The sequence below is a fragment of the Hyperolius riggenbachi genome, chromosome 1 (genome assembly GCF_040937935.1).
Source record: "Hyperolius riggenbachi isolate aHypRig1 chromosome 1, aHypRig1.pri, whole genome shotgun sequence".
NCBI classification, from domain to species: Eukaryota; Metazoa; Chordata; class Amphibia; order Anura; family Hyperoliidae; genus Hyperolius; species Hyperolius riggenbachi.
Window position 1 is genome coordinate 191,002,159 of NC_090646.1, and position 26,172 is coordinate 191,028,330.

The 26,172-nt window shown below is 42.0% G+C and overlaps 1 protein-coding gene and 1 long non-coding RNA gene across 3 annotated transcripts in view; one reads left to right on the forward strand and one right to left on the reverse strand.

Moving 5' to 3' along the window:
• ZNF827 (zinc finger protein 827) overlaps positions 1 to 22,229 on the forward strand; it is a 232,964-nt gene extending 210,735 nt beyond the window's left edge. The window contains exons 10-13 of one of the 2 annotated variants that reach the window (XM_068279307.1): positions 96 to 267; positions 14,620 to 14,786; positions 18,465 to 18,656; positions 22,048 to 22,229. In XM_068279307.1, the coding sequence (XP_068135408.1) occupies positions 96 to 267; positions 14,620 to 14,786; positions 18,465 to 18,656; positions 22,048 to 22,229 (713 nt within the window). The remainder of the gene's footprint in view (positions 1 to 95; positions 268 to 14,619; positions 14,787 to 18,464; positions 18,657 to 22,047) is intronic. The other variant, XM_068279313.1, reaches the window with a different exon arrangement.
• LOC137570623 (uncharacterized) overlaps positions 97 to 26,172 on the reverse strand; it is a 26,655-nt gene continuing 579 nt past the window's right edge. Inside the window, exons 2-3 of the long non-coding RNA XR_011031122.1 lie at positions 18,828 to 18,917; positions 97 to 233 (exon numbers count right to left, since the gene is read on the reverse strand). This is a non-coding gene — a long non-coding RNA (uncharacterized lncRNA). The remainder of the gene's footprint in view (positions 234 to 18,827; positions 18,918 to 26,172) is intronic.

Consider the following 26,172-nt stretch of genomic DNA (forward strand, 5'->3'; position numbering starts at 1 on the left):
GTAATTAACTGCCTTAAATGCTGCCCCATAATTACAAAACTTCTGTCCTGGGGAATATTTTCATGCTTTTTAACTAACTTTTAATTTTTCCACAGAAGAAAGAAAATATAAGTGCCATTTGTGCCCTTATGCTGCAAAGTGCCGTGCTAACCTAAATCAACACCTAACCGTCCATGCCGTGAAGCTTGTGAGCACTGACACAGACGACATTGTCAGTGCTGTCATTTCTGAGTCTGGTGAAAAAAAGAAAAGTCCTTATTACTATAGGTGAGAAGACTTGACTTATCCACAAATATACTTGTTTTAAAATAGTAACATTACTTTGGTTACATTTTTTTAATACATACTTTTAACCACTTGACCACTGAGGGTTTTTACCCCTTTAGGACCAGAGCAATTTTCACCTGTCAGCGCTCCTCCCATTCTTTTGCCAATAACTTAATCACAACTAATCACAACAACTTAATCTATATCTTGTTTTTTTGCCACCAATTAGGCTTTCTTTGGGAGGTACATTATGCTAAGAATTATTTTATTCTAAACACATTTTAATTGGAATAATAAGAAAAAAAATTATTTCTCAGTTTTCTGACATTGTGTTAAAATAAAACGTTCTACTGTGGATAAAACCCACACATTTTATTTGCCCATTTTGTCCTGGTTATTGCAACGTTGAAAATATTTCCCTAGTACAATGTATGGCGCCAATATTTTATTTGGAAATAAAGGTGCATTTTTTTTCAGTTTTGCGTCCACCACTAATTATAAGCCCGCAAACTAAAAAATAACAGTTATATACCCTCTTCACATACCTATTAAAAAGTTCAGTCCCTAAGGCGACATTTTTTTTTTAATGTAAATACATTAAAAAAAAAATTTATATATTATATATATATATATATATATATATATATATATATATATATATATATATTTATTTATTTGGGTACTGTGGGGGAGTGTGGTGGGAGGGAAAGTATTTTTATTAAATAAAATGCTTTTTGATGTAGTTTTACTATTTGGCCACAAGATGTCCTCAGTCATTATTTCCGATTCACGTACATAAGGACGTGAATCGGAAGTAATGTGTGCACTGTAATAACAGGAAGATACAATGAATGCAGCTGTCTCATAGACGCCGGTGTTCATTGAATCGGGGACTTCGATTAATAAATGGGAACTGCATTCCCATTCACTCATGTCCCCGCTAACCAGCGGTAACTGTAGCGCGTACGGCCATGCCGCTTCCATTGACTAATTTTCGTGTCCCTGGGACTTCAAATGAAGTTTCCCAGGATGTGATTATACTGCACCTGCTGCAGAAAGTAGTTAATACAATATATCTAGATTAATTTTTAGCCTCCAAACAAATGTATTATTGCATCTTTCAGGACCTATAGGGCTTGTTTTTTGCCCCATTCAATTATTTTGAAGCTCTTATGTACATTGCTGGGACAATTTGGCTTATTAGTGACCACAAAAAACTGTACTGTGTTTTGTACCATGCAGCACACATTTGCTGAAGATCCATGCCTGATTGCAGTGAATATTTTGCTGCGTGAATATTGACCCAACCTCTTCCACCACTGCCTTAGGGCCTCTCCACTGTTCCCTATAGCTGCTGTCTGCCCCATGCTACGTAGTACATCACTGCAGCATATAACTTACCAGCATTAGCTCTTATTCATCACTCTCTGGTGTAGCCTCTCGCTCTCACTCACATTCGTTCACATTCTGCATGATGATTCAACCAGGACAGAGGTAAGTCACAGCAGGTGGCTGCAGCAGTGGAGGATGGATCAGACCTGGCACTGGAGGAGGTTAGATGCCTATTATACCTCTGCTGCAACTCTGCCTGGTAAGAAAAGGAGGCACTCACACGTTGACTGGAATTATGTAGGAAAGTGGGGATTTGGTTACCGTGCGTGTGTGTGTGTACTGAGCGAGTCCCAGAGCCTCCAGGAGTACATCAGTAAGATGGCACCTCAAGATGTGCTGCTGAGGGAATGCCTGAGAGCACCAGACATAGAAAGAAGACCAGGCAGAGAAAGTGTCATGGGAAGATGAGATCATTCTACCATCGGTGCATAACTGAGGTGGCTAACATTGGCAGCTCCTACCAGTGGCTGGAAAGAGCTGGACTAACCATGACAGCATGAGAACCGTTACTAAGTAGAGATCTACTGCACTAAATGGGATTCAATATCCAGGCTATGCAAAGAGTCTACAGAGACAAATCAGCAAACTGTCAGAGTGTAAGATGCAAGCAGAAACAGCATGCACTGATTTGAACATATGACTGTCAAAGTAGAAAGAACAGTAGAGGCCAGACTACATTTTCCCACCATTACAACACAAAACGTTTTATGATGGTAGTGGCAAAGGGCAGAGGCAGAGATGAGGGGGAACCATGGCATGCTAGGCCAGATTTACCATATAGGCACTGAGGCTGGAGCTTACAGGCACCTAATGGTGGAGAGGCAGCTTATTTCCCTCCCTGAATGCCCCCTTCCTATCTCTCCATCCTCCTGATGCAGAGTTGTGAATGTGTAGAGCATACAAGAGACGTTACTCACCGACCCTCGCTATTCCACTGCTGGAGTATTAAAAAGACTTCTAATTCACACTAGACTCTGTGTGCTTCGTTATGTTTTTATGTTCCCATAAACTGTATGGCCACCTGAAGAATAAAAAAAAAAAGTTTCACTTACCTGGGGCTTCTGACAGCCCCCTGCAGTGGCCTGTGGTGGTGGCATTACCAAATGATCATCCATTCCTTCGCTGCGGCTCACTTTCAGTTCTGGCAGGCACTGTCCATTGTGCCTGCGCGGCCCTGGCCATGCGCGTCCTCGTTCGCAAGCACAGTAGAGATTTTCTTGTACTGCCCCTGCACAGGATGCTCCTGGCCACGGGAGTGTGCACTAGGATGCGTGCGTCGACTTGCAAGTCGGTGTGAGCCACAGCGGGGGAACAGAGGATCGTTTGGTGACGTCGCAGGAACAGGGCAGCTGCAGGAGGCTGGCTGAAGCCCCAAGAAAGTGAAACTTTTTTTTTTTTAATCTTAAAGTCCGCTTTAACTTTGCTGGCCTCCTCTCCATGTCCTGTCCACTCCACATGCCCTCTTTTTGCATGCTTCCCCGTGACTGTGCTGCAGCCTCGGCAAGCATGGCTATGGATGTTTCCAAACTCTGCCTGGGTCAGTCAAGGTTTTGGACAGGCTGGTGAAGCTGAGGGCCATGCGGTTTATGGAGACACTGAAGAAGTCCCAGCTATTGCCTCCTCGTAAATTTTAGGTACCCTTTAACTTTTTCCTGACAGCATATTTATTATTTGACAGTTTTCTCATGGTTACCAGTGCTGGCGCTCAGATAAAATAAAGAGGACCAGCATTTAGAAGGGCATACACACAGATCAGAGAAATAAAACATCACTGGCAATTGAAACAGTAGGCATTTCGATCATAGCAAATTCCCAGTTATGGTCAGTATTATTTTTGTTACTGGCTTTGTTCTTTTACACATTATTATTAATATTATTATTGCTGTTCCTGATTTTGTTTTTACATGGTTTTATTATTGTTATTATTCGTGTGCCAGGGAGCCATTTTTGTCCAGATCTCAAAATTCCCAAGGTGTCATAAAAGTACTCTGCTGTTTGACTGGCATAATGAATGTGATTATTCCTCAGCGTAGGGTCCCGTTCACTAGATGACAGCTGGTGGCAGCCTTGTGTTCATAAAGCACCACTGACTGGGACAGCCAGTTCCTGGAAGCCTGTGAAATAGTGCAGAGTATCCTGGGAAGCTGTCCAGATGGTTTGAATTGGTTTCTGAGGTGTCGTGTGCTCTCTACTTAGCAACAAACCAGCCTTTACAACTGTGTTTGGCAGGGCTACATTGCTTCTCTGTTGCCCAGAGGAATCTGCTAGGTGATGTGCAGCATCTGGAACATGTAGTTCCCAATTAACATCATCATTATACTCTGCGGTGTAATGTCTTGTTGCACATCATGCAAAACATCTCTGAACAAGAACACTGCAACTCCTGAAGGCTCGGTCACTTCATGTGGCATAGGCTGGCTTACCAAAAACACACTTTCCCAACCTTTCTCCTCTAGCCCTGTAATGTTCAGTGTCATGACTGTAATTTGTGAGCTGGGCACCACATCTGTACCTACACTTTCAATATTGGACTCTGGAATCACCTCTCTGGCCTGTCCTGTGGCAGCGATTACACAGTGCAGGGATTTACCAATATCCGAGGTAGTTTTAAATGCTCATGAGAAGAAATATAGACACTTAAAGAAATATTCTAGTTTAGTTGATAACAAAGAAGAGGGGAGTTACTCAGGTGTTCGTGTGCAAAATGTAACAGTGATCAGTAAAATGAACCAATGTCATGCTTGGGGTAAAAGTGCTACTTTAGTGTCAAGGTTGCTCTCAGAAATGGAATGATTTTTTTGTCACATTTAATTACAAAATGACTTGTGTAGCGGTCCTACACGTCATAGCATTTTTTTTATAACAAAGGTAAAATGTCACCTTAGCCTCCCTGGCGGTGTGGACGAGCCTGACTCATCCAGTGAAAAATAGCTGAAACCGGTATGGACGAGTCAGGTTTGCCCAGCAGTTCTAAGGCCGGGCTCTAATTTTTTTTTTTTTTTTTTGCATGCGTTTTGTTGCCTTAAAATTAGTGTTGGTATACAAATTTTTGCATGCTCTGGAAACCTGCATGCAAGAATTTGCACACAAACACAAATTTTAATGCAAAATGCATGTGAAAACCAGCAAAAGTTGAAAAGTGGGGAAATTGTGACAGAATGGCGAAATTAAATTTCTTTTTCAACATGAATTTGTATTTGAAACTTTTATTATACTCAAAATGTATACTAGACCCTTGCTTGACACATTTTGGTAATTTACAGGCAAAAATGTCATAATTAATTGAACCACTTTTTGTACAGAAATCCAGCAGAGATTGAACACCAGGGAGGTTAAAGGTGGGATACACTCTGCAAATGTAGCTGCCATTTACCAACCTTGGAAACTTGTTTTCAGATTCAAAAACTGCTAATCCTAACATGCAGAATGGCTTTGAAAAATATGGTGTAATTGTAGTAATATCAGTGAGTTGCTGTTCTCTTTTCTGATTTTGGTGTGGTGCCTTCTAAAAATAGGTGGATAAAAAGCCACGGGTTTTCCATTTGGTGGCGTAGACGTCAGTTTGTAGGGAAAATCTTGTTCCATGTAATAACTGCTTTAAAGCATGTCCTCATGTTCCCTGGAGGAAAACCGAAACTCTCACCAGATCAACTAAGCAATGATTCTAGCAAGCTTTTACTGCACACTCTCTTCCCTGGAGTAATGCCTTCCTGAGGAGAAGTGCTAAGTGATCAGGCCTAGGGTGGCAGAATACATAAAGCTTCCTCAGCATCTATTTAGAAGTGTACCTCATTACAGCAAACATGAAATGAAAATAATCTGAGTCCTAATCCTAGATAAGACTTTTTTTCTGGAATCTCAGAAGGTGCCCATACATATAAGGATGTCTTGGCAGATTAACCAAGAGATCGAATCTGGTCAGAGAGAGAGATCTGTTGGCTGCCCATACACCGCAGGCCAATTCCCGATCAATTTCAGTATGAATTCTCTTGGAACTCGGCCTGGCGACGCCACCTTCACAGTTGTCCCCCCAAATGTTAATGTGCCCCCGCTGGTGCCCTTGCATTAAAATCTCACCTGTTCCAGCGGCCGCGAGTATCTAGCTGCTCCTGCTTCCCCATTCCCCTCGTTGCTGCTGCGTCACATACGCCAAACAAGTGCCAGTGTTATACGCAGCAGCCATGTGGGAGGCAGAGGCAGGAGCTGCTAGACACTCGTGGCAGCTGGAACAGGTGACATTTTAATGCATGGATACATGGTCAGCTTAATATTACAAGGTATTACTGGCACACACTCAATTGGCCATAACAGCCGAGATTTTCCAGCATGCTCGATCAATACATTCAACCGATATCGGCCCAAAATTGTTTCAATCGGTAATCAGGCATGCTGGTTCCGGCACCGATTTTCATCCAATTAAATAAAATTATTGAATTGGATAGTTGATCGGGTTGCAAAATCGCTAGAGGTATGGCCATCTATAGTCTTATTTTGTATTTAACCAGTTCCAGATCCTTGGTTCGTGTATACATACGGCCCTGTGTACTTCACTTACAGATCAGGGGCATATATATATATATATATATATACATATATATATATATATATATATATATATATATATATATATAAAGTCCAGGGGGGGTCAGCAGCTATCACAGGCTAGAAGTAAACGGTGCACGCAACAATAGGTGCCCAAACCCCTAAGTTCATACAAAAAAAGCACGTGGAGTTGCAGCACACAGCTCTTTTATTTAGAGCAAATAAATTCACATCAGCAGACAGTTTTGGTCGTCCCCGACCTTCATCAATGCCAAGTAACAAATGAAAACAGGGTCATATATATACACATCACCGCCCCAACAGGCAGTGACATCATGGCTGAATGGGCAACGCCCCTTAAAGGTATCAGTAAACAGAAAATAAAAAATACAGGAAGTGCCAATATTATACACTTATCTCCTTAATCACAAATCAGTCCATGATCCAAGTCCTGTAGCAATATCCTCTCAATCAGTGTAATGGTCATTTTCTTTATATACCCCTAAGAGAGGAGAAATTTATAAAAACAAATGTAAGTCGAAATCTTTATTCAGACCACCTGGGTATAAACTACCTAGTTTATGAATCCACATAACTTCACGGCGTTTTAACATCAAGATCCTGTCTCCCCCACGTCTGGGTTTTGGTATATGATCTATGATCATATATTTAAGATCTGTATCTCTATGTCCCGCCTCCCTCCAGTGCCTTGCAACTGGAAGATCAGAACTCACTCCCCTGACAGAGCTCCTATGTTGTGAGATACGGTCCCGTACCTTCTGTGTAGTTTCACCTACGTAAAAAAGCCCACATGGGCAAGTCAATAAATACACAACATAGGAGCTCTGGCAGGTGAGGAAATATTTGATCTCATATCGATCGCCAAACGTTGATCCCTTTATCACGTTTGAACATTCACTGCATGTGAGACATGGATAGGACCCCAACCTCTTGGAACCAAGAAAGGTCTCAGTGTGTTTCTGTATCGGTGGGGAATCTGCCCTCACCAATCTGCTGCCTAAAGTCTCATTCCTCCTGTATGCAGGAATCGGCGGTATTCGGAATTCCGGAATCTCAGGGTACGCGCTGCCCAGAATGTGTCAATGTTTCTTTATACAAGATATAATTTTCGTAGAGAATCCATGGTATTGGCACACAAATGGCAAGCAAGGACCCTCAGGTTCTTTTTTCTTTCTGCTACCCTGGTCCTCGGACAATAACATCTTGGCCTCTTCCTGAAGTAATATTTCTGGATATCCACGCTCTGAGAGCTTAGCAACCATCTGCTGTCTTCTCACATTGATCCTACTAGGATCTGAAACAATTCTATCCACTCGGAGTAATTGACTCCTCACTATCGAGCGGAAGACAGCAGGTGGGTGGAAGCTCTCAAAGCGTAGAAGTTGGTTGCGGTCAGTTGGCTTTTTGTAAAAATCAGACGTAAGGGTATCCCCCTGTTTTCTAATCGTAGTATCCAGGAAATTTATCTCCTCACGATCGTGGGCCATCTCAAATTTAATATTCGGATGAAATCGATTGAGTTCATCATGAAACATCATCAGGGATCCAATGTCGCCCCGCCGCCATACGGCGAACACGTCGTCAATAAAGCGCCACCAGACACCGCAGTGTCTGGAGAACGCCTCACTGACATAAACGTGTGTGCTCTCAAAGTGGTGCATAAAGGCACCCGCAAATGACGGAGCGACATTGGATCCCATGGCTGTGCCCCGTTGTTGGAGATAAAAAGAATCCTTGAATAAAAAATAATTGTTGTCCAAAACAAAATGGAATAAGGTTTCAAAAAAATCAACTTGTGCAGCACTATACTCTCCACTGTTTCGGATCAATTCAATACAGGCTTTGATACCCTCACTCTGTGGAATAGAAGTATATAACGATGAAACGTCCCAACTCACTAACCACGTGTCTTCTGCAGGATCAATTTTTAATGTGGAAACTTTTTTAAGAAAATCAGAAGTATCTCTGATGTAAGAAGGTATATTCTTTACCAAGGGTGACAGGACCTTGTCCAACAGTGTGGCGCTGGGAGTAAAGACAGACCCAATGCCAGCCACTATTGGACGACCAGGCGGTCTAGTGGCATGTTTATGCACCTTTGGCAGAGTATATAGAACCGGAGTAATTGGATGGGATACAAACAAATAATCAGACAAATCTCTAGAGATCACCTTTGAGTAAACTGCTTGGTCTAGCATACTGCGTAACGCAGTCTTCAATTGTGGGGCGGGGTTCCCTGGTAGTTTTCTATATACACACGTATCAGCTAACTGTGACATAATTTCACCTTCATAGTCTTTAGTGTTCATGACTACCAGGGCCCCGCCCTTGTCAGCAGGTTTCAAAGTAATGTCCTGACGTTTGCTTAAATTCATCAATGCAATCTTTTCACCCTGGCTCAGATTGTTATTCACATAGTCCCTTTTATTAGAACCAAGCACACGATTAATGTCCCCAGTGACTTTTTCAATAAACATTTCTACCCCAGTGTAAGTGGTTGGGGGAACAAATCGACTCTTGGGGAATAGATTAAATTGTTTGCTATTCAGCATCACTGGTGTGGAAGACATAGTCACTCCAGGGCGCAATAAGAAGTGAGCTTTTAATCTAATCTGTCTAAAGAGTCTATAGACGTCTTGCTTAAGGGTGAAAGTGTCCATAGAGGACTTAGGGGCAAAGCCAAGTCCCTTTTCAAGGACACATACCTCGTCTCGTTTCAATTGAACATCTGAGAGGTTCATTATAGCAGTCATCGTCTCTGGCTGCGTGTCACTCGACGTTCCGGTTGATCGTGTTGTATTGGAGGTGCTGAAGCGGCCTCTCCTATGCTTCCGCCCGGCTCTGTGGTTGTAGTACCTCTGCCGCGGCGTGGTCGATACCTTAATCAGCGTTGTCCCCGGCCTAAAAAACGGCCTGTAGACGGAGGGGCATTGCCCATTCAGCCATGATGTCACTGCCTGTTGGGGCGGGGATGTGTATATATATGACCCTGTTTTCATTTGTTACTTGGCATTGATGAAGGTCGGGGACGACCGAAACTGTCTGCTGATGTGAATTTATTTGCTCTAAATAAAAGAGCTGTGTGCTGCAACTCCACGTGCTTTTTTTTTTTTTATTTTTTTTTTATATATATATATATATGCATATATATGCATTGTTTACTTACTGCCCCCAATCATGATCCCCGTGTCATTTCCGTTTGCCTTTGTTGCATCCCAGTCCTTCCGCGATCAGGGTATAGGAAACAACTATTCCCAACCCCAATCACCATGCTTGTGATGAATGGGAACTTGCAGCAGTGAGACACAGCTCTCATTCAAAACTGAAAGCAAACTGTTAAACACACACTAGTTCGTGTCTACTGTTAACAGCAGACGGGAACTAAATGTAGTGCCATCTTGTGGTCAAAATATAAAATACAAAAATACACCATAATACACTTTTACATAAAAAAATGTAATAAATATTTACTATTTTTAACCCCTCCCACCCCTACCGCATAGTTACCAAAATAAGACACTTGTAAAAACAAAAACAAACATTTTAAATTACATCATTTAACCACTTAAGGACCAGCGGTCTCTGGGCACTTAAAGACCAGAGACCGCTGGTCCAATCCCGACGAAATCCCGACGAATCGCCGCACATACCCGCCGCAACCGCCGTCATCGCCGCTCGCCGAGACCCTCAGGACATAGACTCTACCGTCTCTATGACGGCAGAGTCATGTGAGCAGGTCAGGAGCCGCTTTCATTGGCTCCTGACCCTGTTTTTCAATGTAAGCCAATGGGAACGGCTTACATTGAAAGACAGGGTCAGGAGCCAATGAAATCGGCTCCTGACCGGCTCACATGACTCTGCCGTCATAGAGACAGGCAGAGCCTGTGAGATGCGGCGAGAATCGTCGGGTTCGAGCGGCGCGATCGGCGGGTAGCGGCGGAAACGGCGGATGCGCGCTGCGGACAGTGATTGAGATCTACGCCCTGCCAGCCAGGAGCCCACCAAAACAGGGCGTAGATCTCAATCACTGCAGTCCGAAAATGGTTAAAAAAAAAAAAAGACATAAATACTTTAATTAGGGACTTTTTTAATATGTATGTCATGAGGGTATATTACTGTGGCCTTTGTAAATAAAGGCTTGTCATTTTATAGTATAAAAAACCACTAAACGGAAAAAAATACACCTTTATTTCCAAATAAAATATTATTGCCATACATTGTACTAGGGACACAATTTAAATGTAGTAACCAGGACAAACTGGCAAATAAAATGTGTCTGTTTTATCTACAATAGCACTTTTTTTTAAAAAAAAAACTGCAATGGCTGAAAGCTGAGAAATGATGAATTTTTGCAATTTTTTTTCTTCTTCCCTGTATAATGTATATAAAATAATTCTTATCAAAAAAACTGCCCAAATAAAGCCTAGTTTGCCCCTCAAAAAATAATATATTGATCGTTTCAGTGTGATAAGTAGCAATAAAGTTATTTGCAAATTAATGGGAGGAGCGTGATGTGAAAATTGCGCTAGTTTTGTAGGGGACAAAACCTGTGGTAGGGAAGTGGTTAAAAGTTAAAATATATCTCAAGATCTTACTGTCTCAGGTATATGAGTGTAGTTTTTCAAAGTTATTTAGCTCCCATAAAGACAGATCTTACACTGTTCAACTTATTTGTTCTCAGAGGTGTTTTTCTCAGCCACACTGAGTTTAGAGCCCTACTACAGAAATAGAGAGCTCTTGATTCTTAACCCTTACCAGAAGAAAAAAAGTAATGCAGCTTAGTTTTAAGAAGGATATAGACTATACTATACATGTACCTCATCATGGGCTTGTTTCACTAAGCATAGCGCAGCGTAACAGCGCGAGTTAGCTACTGTTAGCGCACTAGTGAATCAGCGTGCCTTAATTCCCTGCATGCTGCGTGCACTAGTGGCAGCGTAGCGTGCGTAATCAGGGGAACTTCCACTTAGTGCACTCTATGCTGCTGTATTACAGTATAGCGAACGCTAACTTAACGTCGGCTCCACTCCACCTGCCCTGAGCCCCCGTTCGGTTCCAGTCACATTAAAGGGTATGATCCTCACACTCTGATTGGCCCAATAGGCTGCCTATCACTTGCTCTGAGTGCCCGCTCCCCTGATTACACACGCTACGCTGCTACTAGCGTGCAGGGAGACAGAATTAAGGCACGCTGATTCGATAGCACACGTAACATTAACTAACTCTCGCTGTTACGCTGTGCTATGCTTAGTGAATCAAGCCCCAAGTCTCAAGTCACTTCAGGCACCCTTTAAAGGGACTCCGAGCAGTGCAGAAACTATGGAAAGATGCATATCATTTTAAAGCTCTTTTTCTCCTCTTTCCAATGATATATAAACCGCTGCCCTACGCCTTTTAGTTTTCGCTATGTTCGCGATTGAAATTGCCACGACCGTGATTTCAATCGCGAAAATAAAGAAAACTAAAAGGCGTAGAGCGACGATTTAGGTGTCACCAGAAAGAGGAGAAAGAGAGCTTTAAAATGGTATCAATCTTTCCATAGTTACTTGTATTATACAGGACGACACTTTCCCCAGTGTCAGCAGCTCCATTCAGCAGAAAAAGTCGGCCTGTGTAATACAATGTAACTATGGAAAGATGGATATCATTTTAAAGCTCTCTTTCTCCTCTTTCTGGCGACACCTAAATCGTTGCCCTACGGCTTTTAGTTTTCTTTATTTCTTTATTTTATTTATTTTCGCGATTGAAATCGCGGCCGCGCGAAAATAGCGAAAACTAAAAGGCGTAGGGCAGTGGTTTATATATCATTGGAAAGAGGAGAAAGAGAGCTTTAAAATGATATGCATCTTTCCATAGTTTCTGCACTGCTCGGAGTCCCTTTAAAGCACAACTAAAGGAAAATATACACTTTTAGTTTTTGGGCAGTATAGAAAGGGGTTAAAACCTATTTTAGGTTTTTATAGCTGTCTGTTTCCTCTTCTAGGGGAATTTAATTCACTTGCTGTCCACACAATAAGTAGGTGTAAAAAGAAAAACCTTGAGAGGTAATAATTCTTTGCACCAGTGCTACTTGTGAGATAATTTCTCATAGACTGTACCACAGGAAATAAGGATACTTTTGTTCTAGGCAAATTTGGACCAGTTTATAAAGCATAATAAAACCCTGCTCTATACCTCACCGTGCTTCCCTGACAAATCTCGCAGCCTATTACTGAAAGGCCTAAAAGTCCTTTGCAGATGCACATTGCTGTAATGTGCAGTGATGTGTCCCTCTACAGCTGTTGTGTCCCGCTGGCTAAACCACCTCATGTGAAATCTATTTGCACCATGCGACTCTGGCAGGCTAGTGAGAGGATGAGAAAATATCCTTCCATTATGAAAAAAAAATTGCCATTATTGGAGACCGGAGGTTGATTGAAGGCCAGCCTTCTAAAGGTGGCCACACACCATACAATTTTTTTAAATATCTGTTCAATTTAAGAATTGCAATCAATTTTTCTGTCTGATTGTAACATTTCAAAAATATGACCAATGTACCACACACCTATGTTAAATTTTTCCCAAATTATGAAAAAACTGATTGGAAACTCTGAGAAAATTGCTATGGTGTATATATTAATAAATTGGCAATCTAACACACACCATACAAACTTTAAAAATTGAAGAGAAATAGCTGGCATTCCGGATCGATATAAATCGAAAAAAACGGGAAAACCGATCAGATTTTTCAGTCGAATAAAAAAAAACTTTCCATATTTTCGGGAGATACGATCGTTTTTATCGAATTGCTGTAAAATCTGATCATTTTATTGTATCGTGTGTGGCCACCTTTAGTCGGGAGTGGATTGTTTTGGAGCTGAGCACAGGCTCCTCTGATGGCCATTGACATGGATAGGAGCTACTCCACTGAGAAGATTGAACACTGCACTGGCAAGGAGCCACATGTCATCTTTATAAATGGCTTGAGGTGAAATGTTAGTGTTAATTTACATTCTACTTGTATAATTATTATTATTATTATTATTTATTGTATTTATAAAGCGCCAACATATTACGCAGCGCTGGACAATAAATAGGGATACATACAATATTTAGGGGTGACATACAGCAAAATGACAATACCTGAATACAAGAAAGATCAGATCACGCAGCACAGTATGAGTACAAGGTAATTCTTAGTCAGTCACTGGATGGAGCATGGAGATTAGGCAAGTTAGGTTCACTCAGATGCATAGCATGGGTTCACAGTAATGGAGGTGCATGATCAGGTAGGACACAAAAGGAGGAGGACCCTGCCCAAAGGCTTACAATCTAAAGGATTATAATGTCATTTTGTAAGAAAAGTGTTTTTATTTCCTCCTTAATTCACATTGAGGAACAGCCTTAAAGTACACCTGAACTGAGAGGGATATGGAGGCTACCATATATATTTCCTTTTACACAATACCAGTGGCCTGGCTGTCCTGATGACCCTCTCTCTGCCTTGAATACATTTAGCCATGAACCCTGAACAAGCATACAGATCAGGTGCTCTGACTTAACTCTGACCCGATTAGTTGTATGCTTGTTTCACGTGTATGATTCAGACACAACTGCAGCCAAAGATATCAGTAGGACTGCCAGGCAACAGGTATTGTTTAAAAGAAAATAAATATGGCTTCCTCCACATATTTTCAGTTTAGGTATCCTTTAAATAACATTATAAACATAATGTTTGATGACAGTGAGATATGCTACCTAAACCTATACTTGATGGTAATATTTCAGAGAATATCAGTATGAGAATCAGAATTAGATTTATTTGCCAAATACAGAGGGTTTGTACATTTAATTATTTTTGGCACAAACAAGCTCAAAGCAAAAAGAAAAGGAAAGACAAATGTATACAGTGATGTGGCATAGACAGACACCTACGTGGGTGGGGAATGCTAGATCAAAAGGGTGTGTGTGGGGGGGGGCTAGGTTGAGGAGCGCATGGCTTGGGGGAAGAAGGAGTTCCTCTGTCTGGTGGTGGTCTTAGTGGGTAAGGACTTGTGACGGCCTTTAGCCTTTGTGATCTATTTTATTATTTACTGTTTAGAATTAATTTATGATCGTTTGTACTTTGCTGTTAGTTTTATATTGGTATGTCAATTAACTTCCCCCTTCCCAATTTTTTCTTCTGGAATTTAACAGTTGTTCTTGACTTATATGAGCATCTTCTAAATAATGTTCATTGGGTGCTTTAATACCATAATTACAGCACAGTGTTTGATAGTGATAGATATCATTATGGTGGAGTTTCTTGGTGCATTATTTCTGTTACACTGGCTGAGATATCATGTCTGTACTGTTTTTCTAACTTGATGTCTTTCTGTTATAACAATGGATTCATCCTTCTGTCTGATCCCCTTGTAGTTGTCATGTTTGTGGCTTTGAGACCGAGCTGAATGTCCAGTTTGTGAGCCACATGTCACTCCATGTAGACAAAGAACAATGGATGTATTCGATTTGCTGCAGCACTTGTGAATTTGTTACCATGGAGGAATCTGATATGAGGACCCACGTTAGCGCCAAACACTCAGGTAAGATCTCATCCTAATTGCCCTGCTATTGGTGTATTTTGGCATAAAACAGACTGTTGTTTAAAAGTATCTGATATAATTATATAATATATATTATGAGAAGGATTTAGGGAGGAATTACATCCTATTTTTGTTATTTTAAGTTCTGATGTCCAGGTCTGCTTGACACTTGCTATGACTTCTGTATAGTGAAGGACATATCTGATTTGTCAGTAGAGATGGGCCAAATGGGTCGCCGGCGAACGGTTTTAGGCGAACTTTGGTGGTTCGCGTTCGCCTGGACCAGGCGAACTTTTGCGGAAGTTCGATTAGCCCCATAACGCACTATGAGGGTCAACTTTGACCCTCTGCATCACAGTCAGCAGGCACATTGTAGCCATTCATGCTACTTTAAGCCCTGGAGCCCCACCCCCCTTATATAAGGCAGGCTCGCCGGCCATTACACTCGTGTGCCTGCTAGAGACAGACAAGGGACAGCTGCCGCAGACTTGTTCTCCTAGGGACAGATTAGTTAGGTTCTTGGCTGCTTAGCTTGCTCCTGGCTGATTATTATTGCTTTTATAGCACCCCTCAACAGCTCTTTTCAGAGCTCATCCTGTACTTTTTTTTTTTTTTTCTGTGTGTCAAACTGACACTTTTGTTGCATGCACAGCCTTGCTAATTCATAGTGTGTGTGCCACTGCCAGCAGCCCAGCACATTCAGTGACTACCTGTGTGTGTGACAGGGAGCTGCACATTGTACTACCCAGTATTGCATATACCCAGTACCTGTTGTGTTTACTTAACCCACCTCATCATTGGATATACCTAGCTTTGTGTTGAGTGAACCCAGCTCACTGCATCTAACTACCTGTTGTGTTGAGTGAACCCACCTCACTGCATATAACTACCTTTACTGTTCAGTGAACCCACCTCACTGCATCTAACTACCTGTTTTGTTGAGTGAACCCACCTCACTGCATATAACTACCTTTACTGTTCAGTGAACTCACCTCACTGCATACCTTTGTGTTGAGTGAACTCAAATTTGATCAGCTGGACAGTCACTGTTGTTCTATCATTGAGCTACCACAGCCCGGCGACCATATGGGCTTGAAAACCGCCACGGCCTACACTCTCGCCACGGTGCGCACCAGTCCAGCACGGCCGTCACTACGCAAACAGCTGTTTGCGGTGCGTTACACAGTGAGTTTGGTGTGTCAGTGTGAAGCAGAACTCTAATTACACTCCCTGATTGATGTATACACATGCAAGATGTTTGAAAGCACTTTAGGCCTGCAATTTAGCATTCAATGTGATTTCGGCCCTTAAAACGTTGCTTTGCGTCACATCCAGATTTTTCCCCGGGACTTTGACCATGTATCCCACTCCGCCATGCTCCCCTCCAGGTGTTAGACCCCTTGAAACATCTTTTCCATCACTTTTGTGGCCAGCATAATTTTTTCTATTTTTCAAAGTTCGCATACCTATTGAAGTCTATTGCGGTTCGCAAACTTTTCAGCGAACCGAACCTTCGGTGAAGGTTCGCGAACTTAAAATCAGAGGTTCGGCCCATCTCTTTTTGTCAGCCTTGCCTGCTTACCTGTTGGTTGATTCAGAGCCTAACCGGTTGTATTTGTCTCAGCCATCAAAGTGGAACTTCAGTCAAAATCCTGTTAATGTTTTCATTATTTTCTTTGTTGCTTGAGACCAACATAAGATGACAGCCAGTTTAATTATATTTCATTCCAGCTCTCCAATACTGCCTCCTTCACAGCCGGAAGGAGTAAGTATTGGAGAGCTGGAATGTAACGTGGAGCGCATTGGACGAAGGCGGTGACAAGGGTGAGCTGCAAAGATTCAGGTTCTGATTGGAAGAATTTGAAACTTCGAACACTTCTACACTATAGCATATGCAGTTGCAGAGTGGACTAGCACTACTTAGCAACATTATAATTCGTCCAGGGGCTACAACAGTATGTGTGAAAAAAATGTATTTGCTGTCATCTTATGTTTTAGAGTAGCTTAAAGCCAGGTAAATTTCTAATTAAGTTGCTACAGTGCTTTATAAAGAAAATGGGATGCATAATAAATATGAATGTGGTGTACAGCAGGTGACCCTAATTTGGGAATGTCATAATGTTTAACTATTCTGGAAGTCAGTGTTAGTTATTTTACGCAGATTTGATTGAAATCCTGGTTGATCACTCCCCTTAAATTAATTTGGACTTCTGGATGAAAAATGTTATTCTCATTAATAGACATTTTTTAAGAGAAATACTATTCTTAGAAGAAGGTAACTATTAGTCTCACCACTATAGCATACTCATTAAAGGCCAACATTTTTGCCTGCCTTCTTCCATCTTAAAGAGAATCTGTACTCTAAAATTCTTAGAATAAAAAGCATACCATTCTATTCATTATGTTCTCCTGTGCCCCTCTGTGCTGTTTCTGCCACTCCCTACTGCAATCCTAGCTTGTAAATGCCAGTTTTTAGCAGTGTTTACAAACAAAAGACATGGCTTCTAACCAGTGTGTGATAGGCTGAGAGGAGCTCAGTCTGTGACTCACACAGAGCCTGCAGTGGGCATGGAGAGGGTGTGTATAGCTTTTATCCTATCACAAGCAGACCAGCACATTCCTGCCTGAGTGCCTGAGCCCGACAAAGCCATCAGAGGAAAGAAGATTAGATTATATAACAGAGATAATACAGCCACTGTGCAACCAGGAAAGGCTGCAGTAATCCAGACCACATTAGAACAGGTATAGGAACTTATAGGATAGAAGAAATAAGGCTGAAAATTTTGTTACAGAGTCTCTTTAAGCTAATGAATCTTATAAACTGGTACTCACCAGGTGGGGCAGTTTTCAGCCAGGGGAAATAATCTCGTACCCAGTGTCAAATGCTATTTCATGCTATATTGATTTTGATAAGTGTAGCCTTTTCATATTTTAGTTCCGGTTGTACTGATAATGGTGGTTAGACAGGTTAGCACCACTCATCTCTACCTGCTGAGCTAAATGATGAGATGAACACCTCTGCGTGGTTTGGGAAGGTGGGTGGTGAACACTAATTATAGGATGACTGATTGTGATCATCAGAACAATCAGTGTTGAGGTAGCCATACACTGATCGATTTTTCTGAACATTCATTGTCACCTTACCAATCACTCTGGCATGCAGTGGTTGGTAAGCAGCATTTGTACTACTGTATATGAAGCAGTAGAAAGCTACTAGGGCAGTGATGTGATTGGGGTTTTTCTAGCTTTTTTTCCCTTTTTATCCCATTTCCATCAAATCTGGTTGAATGCTGCAGTGTAGTGCATTGATACTCCACAATCGATTTTTCATCATGAAGTAAGTGATTATTAGCCTAGCTTGACTGCATTATTAGTGCTGTTTGGGTCTGGAATTCCTGGAGCGCTCTGCAAGGTTATAGGAAGGTGCCCATAGTCACCCATATGTTACCTGCAGACTTTTTACTTATTTATTTTGAGGAAACTAAGCTCGGATTTTGATTTTCAACAGTGATCTATGAATTATCAGACATGAGTGGTAATGTGTAATACTCTTCTATCCAATAGAAATGCATGTTTAAGATATTGTTCTGCCAAATTGCAAAATGGATCTGTTTAGCTCTGAATTGGCTTGATTAAAAAGTATACATTTTTACTTTCTGTGATTCTTGCTTTTTGTAGGAGATGAAAGGAAGACCCCCAGTGAATCCGTAAGCCCCTCCTCTTCCTCCTTGTCTGCACTCAGTGATTCCGCCAACAGTAAAGAAGACTCGGACACCCCACTGAGGAGTCAGACTTCAAACAACTTGTTGGTTATTTCTGTTGGGCCTAATGCCCAGTCCTATGTCAGCAGTGAAGAGAAACCTGACAAAGGTAACCATAATGCATTAAGCCATTACATGCATTCCTATCAAATGCAATGTCATCCATCATAACATAGGTCTGTCTAATAATGATTTGTAATCTTTATACTGTGGCGTTTATAACCACCTGCATACTTAAAGGGAACCTTAACTGTAATTAAAAAAAATGGGTTTAACTTACCTGGGGCTTCTAGCAGCCCCCTGCAGCCGCCCTGCTCACACGTTGGGACAAACCAATACAGGTATGGTTCACTTTAAGACTAGACCTGGGCTGAAACAAAACGTCAGATATGAATTACCGTATGTGTTCTCGAAATTATTAGATGGCTTATAATGCTCCCAATGACAATATCAAGGAATGTCTCAGCTGCTACCTCTGTCTCCACCACCTGTAATTAACTGCTGCTGTCACACTGCAAAGTTCTGATCTTTTATGTTATTCAGATCAGTTTGATAGCACAATTGTCTTCTTACTTTAAAGGGAACCTTAACTGAACGGGGGGGTAAAGAGTTTCACTTACCTGGGGCTATTACCAGCCCCCTGCAGCAGTCCTGTGCCCTCGGCGCCGCTCTGGAATCCTCTGGTCCCCCGCTGTCACTTAGTATCGTTTTTGACGACTCACCAGTCGCCGGCTGCCATGCGTATTATTGGACGCATTCACCAATGCAATTAGCGCTATTGCGGACCGCAACGCGTACAAAAATGCGCGTTGCCGCATATCTATGCGTGCGGAATGTGGCAACGCGTATTTTTGTACGCGTTGCGGTCCGCAATAGCGCTAATTGCATTGGTGAATGCGTCCAATAATACGCATGGCGGCCGGCGACTGGTGAGTCGTCAAAAACGAAACTAAGTGACAGCGGAGGACCAGAGGATTCCAGAGTGGCGCCGAGGGCACAGGACTGCTGCAGGGGGCTGGTAATAGCCCCAGGTAAGTGAAACTCTTTACCCTCCGTTCAGTTAAGGTTCCCTTAAAGGGGTACTACGGAGGTCATAACATTTTGTTTGGTCACGGAATGATTATGTATTTTCAATGTATCTTCTCTCTATCGAGTTACAGATCATAATCTGAGTATGCAAGCTAAGAGATTTTTCATGGGAAATTATTCTGAATATCTTATTTAACAAATTGAGTTTCCTTTTTAAATCATTTCATATTAATACATAATGTTTTTGAATTTTAAATCTTTACATCTATACAAGTTGTGTGGCCATTGGGCATTTTACTCCCATTTTTTTAAAAACTTCTTTTTGGGTTTGTCGATCTGATGTCCTGTGCTTACACTCAGGATTATAGACAACCCAGAATTTTTCATACTAAACCTCAAACTTGGCTAGTAAAATTGCGAACTCATGTGGCATTCAAACAATTGTATAAATGTGGCAGATGTAAGGATGGAAGAGTTAAAAACTGTAGTTTCCTTGTTAGCCACATAGGGGAAGCATTTCATATCAAGGATTTTCTTGTGCAATAAATGCAATGTGATCTATGTTAATGTGTTTCTCCCTTTAGGTTTTATGCAGATAGGGCTATCACAGCGTTGAAAATCAGAGGGTATATGGGCAATATCAACCCAGATGTTTGCAATTCAGTGTGTGAACTTCTTTTTTTGGAGTTGTGGTAGTGTTAAAGGTCTCCAGAGTTATAATTCTTAATTATTATTATTATTATTATAGCATAGATATCTTCCACAGCACTGTACAGAGGGGCTCACAATCTTATCCCTACCATAGCCATATGTCCATCTCAGTCTAGGGCCAATTTTCAGGGGGAAGCCAATAAACTTGTCTGGCAGTTGATGACTGTGCACTGAATACAGTGCCAGGGTTATCTATAGCCAGAGCTGAAGGTGCTTCTCCAAGCTTTCAGCTCTGGCTATAGATAACTCTGGCACTGTATTCGACCTGAGGAAGTGGGCTAAGACCCATGAAACGCATTGCCAAGTACATAAGTTCTTTGTCATTATCTTACCTTGTCATCATTGAGGTAAGCCACCTCACCCTTTCTATTTTAACTGTTTTTAACGCAGTTTTATAATCATCTGGCCGCCTTTGTGTCACTTTTGGGAGGGGTAGTCGCTTTGTTTAGGGCCTTCTACCCCTACAATCCTCTAGAGCCATTTTGTACCGAGAGAGCGACCACGTCCAGCCTGACTGGACACCTGAGTGGAGTCGGGTTTGTGCATCTCCACCCGCCTACAGTGGTTGGTTGCCTGCCTGCAAACCTCCCTTTATTACGACCCATTCTTCTCCACCATTTGCTCCAATTGTTTGACATATTACACTATTGGGGCTCCTGGCATCTATGTGTTTTTTTGTTTTGTTTTCACTCCAGAATGCGCTCAGGTTCCCCTACCCACCTGTTTATTGTATACCAACCCACTTCTTGTTTCCCCCATTCCTGTAGATTATAAACTCGCAAGGGCAGGGCTCTCTCCCCTTTTGTGTCTTGGAAATCATTACACATTTTATCATGCTACTTTTGTCACTGTCATTACCAATTTTGTATTTTGTTTCGATTGTATTTTGTCACTAATTATGTATCTTGGTGTACACCATTGTCTGTATTATTATGTACCCCATGTTTGTTTCTTACTTTGTACAGTGCAACGGAATATGTTGGCGCTTTATAAATTAATAATAATAATAATAATAATAATGTATTTCTAGCATTGAAGCTGTAGCACAAAGTGGGCTGGATTGCGAATGTTGACTTAGTTGTTGACTCTTGTTGTTTTTTTTTTTTTTTTTTTTTTTTTTTACGTTTGCTAAAGTAAACCTGAGCAACATAAATGAAACCTATAACAATGAGGTGCTACACACCGTTACTTCTACTAAGCTTCTCCAGAGCTTGACATGCATCTTTCTCTGTTGGTGAGGTGACCTCTGATTGTGTAGTTGTTCTTAGATACTGTAGTGTGACCCCGCTGCTTTTCTTGATTGAACTGGACCCCTCCTCTCCCTCAGCACCACTGTCATCATTGAACAGCTGACAGTAAGTCTTCAGGATCAGTAAATCCCACAGCTTCCAGACACCACAAATGTAACTGGGCAGCTGGCCTTTCAGTCCAGGCTTCCATTTCTGTCCCATATCACCTCCAGAAGAGGTGGGATGTTGTCACCATCTTGGCAGTGGCAAAGTGGAGAACTTTGTTGGGAGACAGTGGCACTGGGGAAGAAGAGGGGTCTGGATCTTTGAAGAAAAGGACCGGACACCAGGTGGACACTCACTGGGGAGATGAGTATAAAAAGTTTCTTACAAATAACATTTTGAAACTCCATCCCCACAGTTTTTATTTTATTTTTTTTAAGGTGTTCCATAAAGCATGTCTACAAGAAACGCAATCCTAATTGCATTGTATGGCAATTTTAACTGACTCTGTGATTCTATATTTTCCAGGGTTCGAATGTGTTTTCTGCAATTTTGTCTGCAAAACAAAACCCATGTTTGAACGGCACCTGCAGATTCACCTGATCACTCGAATGTACGAGTGTGACGTGTGTCATAAGTTCATGAAGACTCCAGAACAGCTTCTAGAACACAAGAAATGCCACACAGTCCCTACCGGTGGGCTCAAGTAAGGAAAGCAAGTACAAAAACTTTTCCTGTGTTAAGCACATGTGATGTCCTGTTGTGTTTAGTATGTTTATTTCTGCATATGCTTGTGAATGGAAAGCATTATTTATATCCATGTATCTTCATTACTGATCTGTCGGCTCTCCTGAACAGAGTTGCAGTTACAGGGTGTCGTCTCATTTTTCATTATAAATTATATTCCTGCGTGCTTTCACATACGACATATTGGCAGTCGCATTCATTAAAAAAAAAAGGTGTATGTTTTAAAGGTTAATTCCATTCATTCATTCGCCTTTAACTTTATTACTACTTATCACAATGAACTAATCTATATCTTGATTTTTTTTTTCACCACCAATTAGGCTTTCTTTAGGGGTTGCTATCTGCTAAGAATTATTTTATTCTAACTGCATTTTAACAGGAAAATGAAGAAAAAAAATGGAAAAAATTATTTCTCAGTTATTGGCCATTATAGCTTTAAAATAATACATGCTACTGTAATTAAAACCCACACATTTTATTTGCCCCGGTTATTGCAACATTTAAAATTTTTCCCTAGTACAATGTATAGCGCCAATATTTTATTTGGAAATAAAGGTGCATTTTTTCAGTTTTGCGTCCATCACTAATTACAAGCCCATAATTTATAAAGGATCAATAATATGCCCTCTTGACATACATATTAACTACCTGCCGACCGCCCCACGCCAAAGGGCGTGGCTGCGGCGGCAGCCCTAGGACCGCCTAACGCCGATTGGCGTCAGGTCCTGGGGCCAGCTACTGCAGGAGATCGCACGCAGGCTGCGCGCGCATCTCCTGCTTGGGGGGCGGAGCTCCTCAATCAGCAGCAGTGCTGTACTGGGGACAGCTGTGTGACACCGCTGTCCCCCTAGGGCATTAGAGAGCGATCGGCTCTCACAGGCAGAAGCCTGTGACAGCCAATCGCCACGATTGGCCGGCTGGGGGGAGGGAGGGATGATATATATATATAGAGAGAGAGAGAGAGAGAGAGAGAGAGAGAGAGAGAGAGAGAGAGATCGTAAAAAAAATATAGTAAAAATCACAACATAAATATTTATTAAAAAATAAACAACTGGGGAGCGGTCAGACCCCACCAACAGAGTGCTCTGTTGGTGGGGAGAAAAGGGGGGGGGATCACTAGTGTGCTGTATTGTGCGGCCTTGCAGCTTGGCCCTAAAGCTGCGCCTTAAAGCTGCAGTGGCCAATTACACAAAACACATCCTGGTCTTTAGGGGGGTTTAGCACTGTGATCCTCGAGGTTAAACAAGTTCGGTCCCTAAGGTAACTATTTATGTATTTATTTTTTTTTACTGTATATCTTTATTTATTTATTTTTGCAAAATACATTTTTGTGTATCTATTGAGGAGTGTGGGAGGTAATGGACTAATTGTAAATGTAAAAAGTTTGTTAATGGAAAAAGCTTTCCTATGCGTAGTATTACTACGCAAACAGGAAGCTATGTGCGGATGTGTAAGTATCGGGGGTTTTTTTGGGGTGAATGGCTGGCGGTCATTTACACGGGGACTTAGAACAATGAATGGGAACTGTGTTCCCATTCATTGATCTCCCGGCTAATGATCGTCAGCGGTAATGTGCGCTGGGGGGGCGAGCGGGAGTGCGCAGCAGCAAGGGACGTAGTAGAAGCTGCAAGAGGATATGGGGATTAGCAGGGACGTAGTTGCTCATCCCGGGGGAGGGGAAAGTGGTTCAAGGACAACTGTGGGTTGCAAAAGTATTCGGCCCCCTTGAAGTTTTCCACATTTTGTCACATTACTGCCACAAACATGCAACAAGTTTATTGGAATTCCAAGTGAAAGACCAATAGAAAGTGGTGTACACAGAGCCGGGACAAGGTCCTCCAGCACCCAAGGCTGAGACACCAAAGTGCGCCCCTCCATCCCTGCCTCCCCAGCCATCACACACTGATTGCTATTAGACTAAGAGGCGCCACAGGGCTCACAACCTCCCCAACACCTTAATATCTAGTTATCTGGCTTGCAGTCACTGCCATGTATCCCCTTTTCTTATTTATTTCTGCTTCAAACACAATTAGGAATGACAGCTGAATGAATTCTGCGCCCCCTCCTACACTGCGCCCTGAGGCTGAAGCCTCTCCAGCCTATGCCTCCGCCCGACCCTGGGTGTACATGTGAGAAGTGAATCGAAAATCATACATCATTCCAAACATTTTTTACAAATAAATAACTGCAAAGTGGGGTGTGCGTAATTATTTGGCCTCCTGAGTCAATACTTTGTAGAACCACCTTTTGCTGCAATTACAGCTGCCAGTCTTTTAGGGTATGTCTCTACCAGCTTTGCACATCTAGAGACTGAAATCCTTGCCCATTCTTCTTTGCAAAACGGCTCCAGCTCAGTCAGATTAGATGGACAGCGTTTGTGAACAGCAGTTTTCAGATCTTGCCACAGATTCTCGATTGGATTTAGATCTGGACTTTGACTGGGCCATTCTAACACATAGATATGTTTTGTTTTAAACCATTCCATTGTTGCCCTGGCTTTATGTTTAGGTTCATTGTCCTGCTGGAAGGTGAACCTCCGCCCCAGTCTCAAGTCTTTTGCAGTCTCCAAGAGGTTTTCTTCCAAGTTTGCCCTGTATTTGGCTCCATCCATCTTCCCATCAACTCTGACCAGCTTCCCTGTCCCTGCTGAAGAGATGCACCCCCCGAGCATGATGCTGCCACCACCATATTTGACAGTGGGGATGGTGTGTTCAGAGTGATATGCAGTGTTAGTTTTCCGCCGCACATATCATTTTGCATTTTGGCCAAAAAGTTCCATTTTGGTCTCATCTGACCAGAGCACCTTCTTCCACATGGTTTCTGTGTCCCCCACGGGACTTCTTATGCTTTCTGTTAACAATGCCTTTCTTCTTGCCACTCTTCCATAAAGGCCAACTTTGTACAGTGCATGTCTAATAGTTGTCCTATGGACAGAGTCTCCCACCTGAGCTGTAGATCTCTGCAGCTCGTCCAGAATCACCATGGGCCTCTTGACTGCATTTCTGATCAGCGCTCTCCTTGTTCGGCCTGTGAGTTTAGGTGGATGGCCTTGTCTTGGTAGGTGTACAGTTGTGCCATACTCCTTCCATTTCTGAATGATCGCTTGAACAGTGCTCCGTGGGATGTTCAAGACTTTGGAAATCTTTTTGTAGCCTAAGCCTGCTTTACATTTCTCAATAAGTTGATCCCTGACCTGTCTGGTGTGTTCTTTGGACTTCACGGTGTTGTTGCTCCCAATATTCTCTTACCCCTCACAGAGCAGCTGTATTTGTACTGACATTAGATTACACACAGGTGCACTCTATTTAGTCATTAGCACTCATCAGGCAATGTCTATAGGCAACTGACTGCACTCAGATCAAAGGGCGCCGAATAATTATGCACACACCACTTTGCAGTTATTCATTTGTAAAAAATGTTTGGAATCATGTATGATTTTCGTTCCACTTCTCATGTGTACACCACTTTGTGTTGGTCTTTCATGTGGAATTCCAATAAAATTGATTCATGTTTGTGGCAGTAATAGGACAAAATGTGGAAAACTTCAAGGGGGCCGAATACTTTTGCAACCCACTGTAAACAATACCAGTTGCCTGTCAGCCCCGCTGGCCTATTTGGCTGCAGTAGTGTCTGAATCACACCAGAAACAAGCATGTGGCTAATCTTGTGAGATCTGACAATAATGTCAGAAACCCCTGACCTGCATATGCTTGTTCAGGGTCTATGGCTTAAAGGGAATCGGAAGTGAAAATAAACTTATGATAAAATTAATTGTAGTAGTACAGCTAAGAAATAGAACGTTAGTAGCGCAGATATGAGTCTCATATTGTTTCCAGTACAGGATGCATTAAAGAGAACCCGAGGCGGGGTTCTCACAACGAAATCCCAATACAGAGGCTGAGTCTG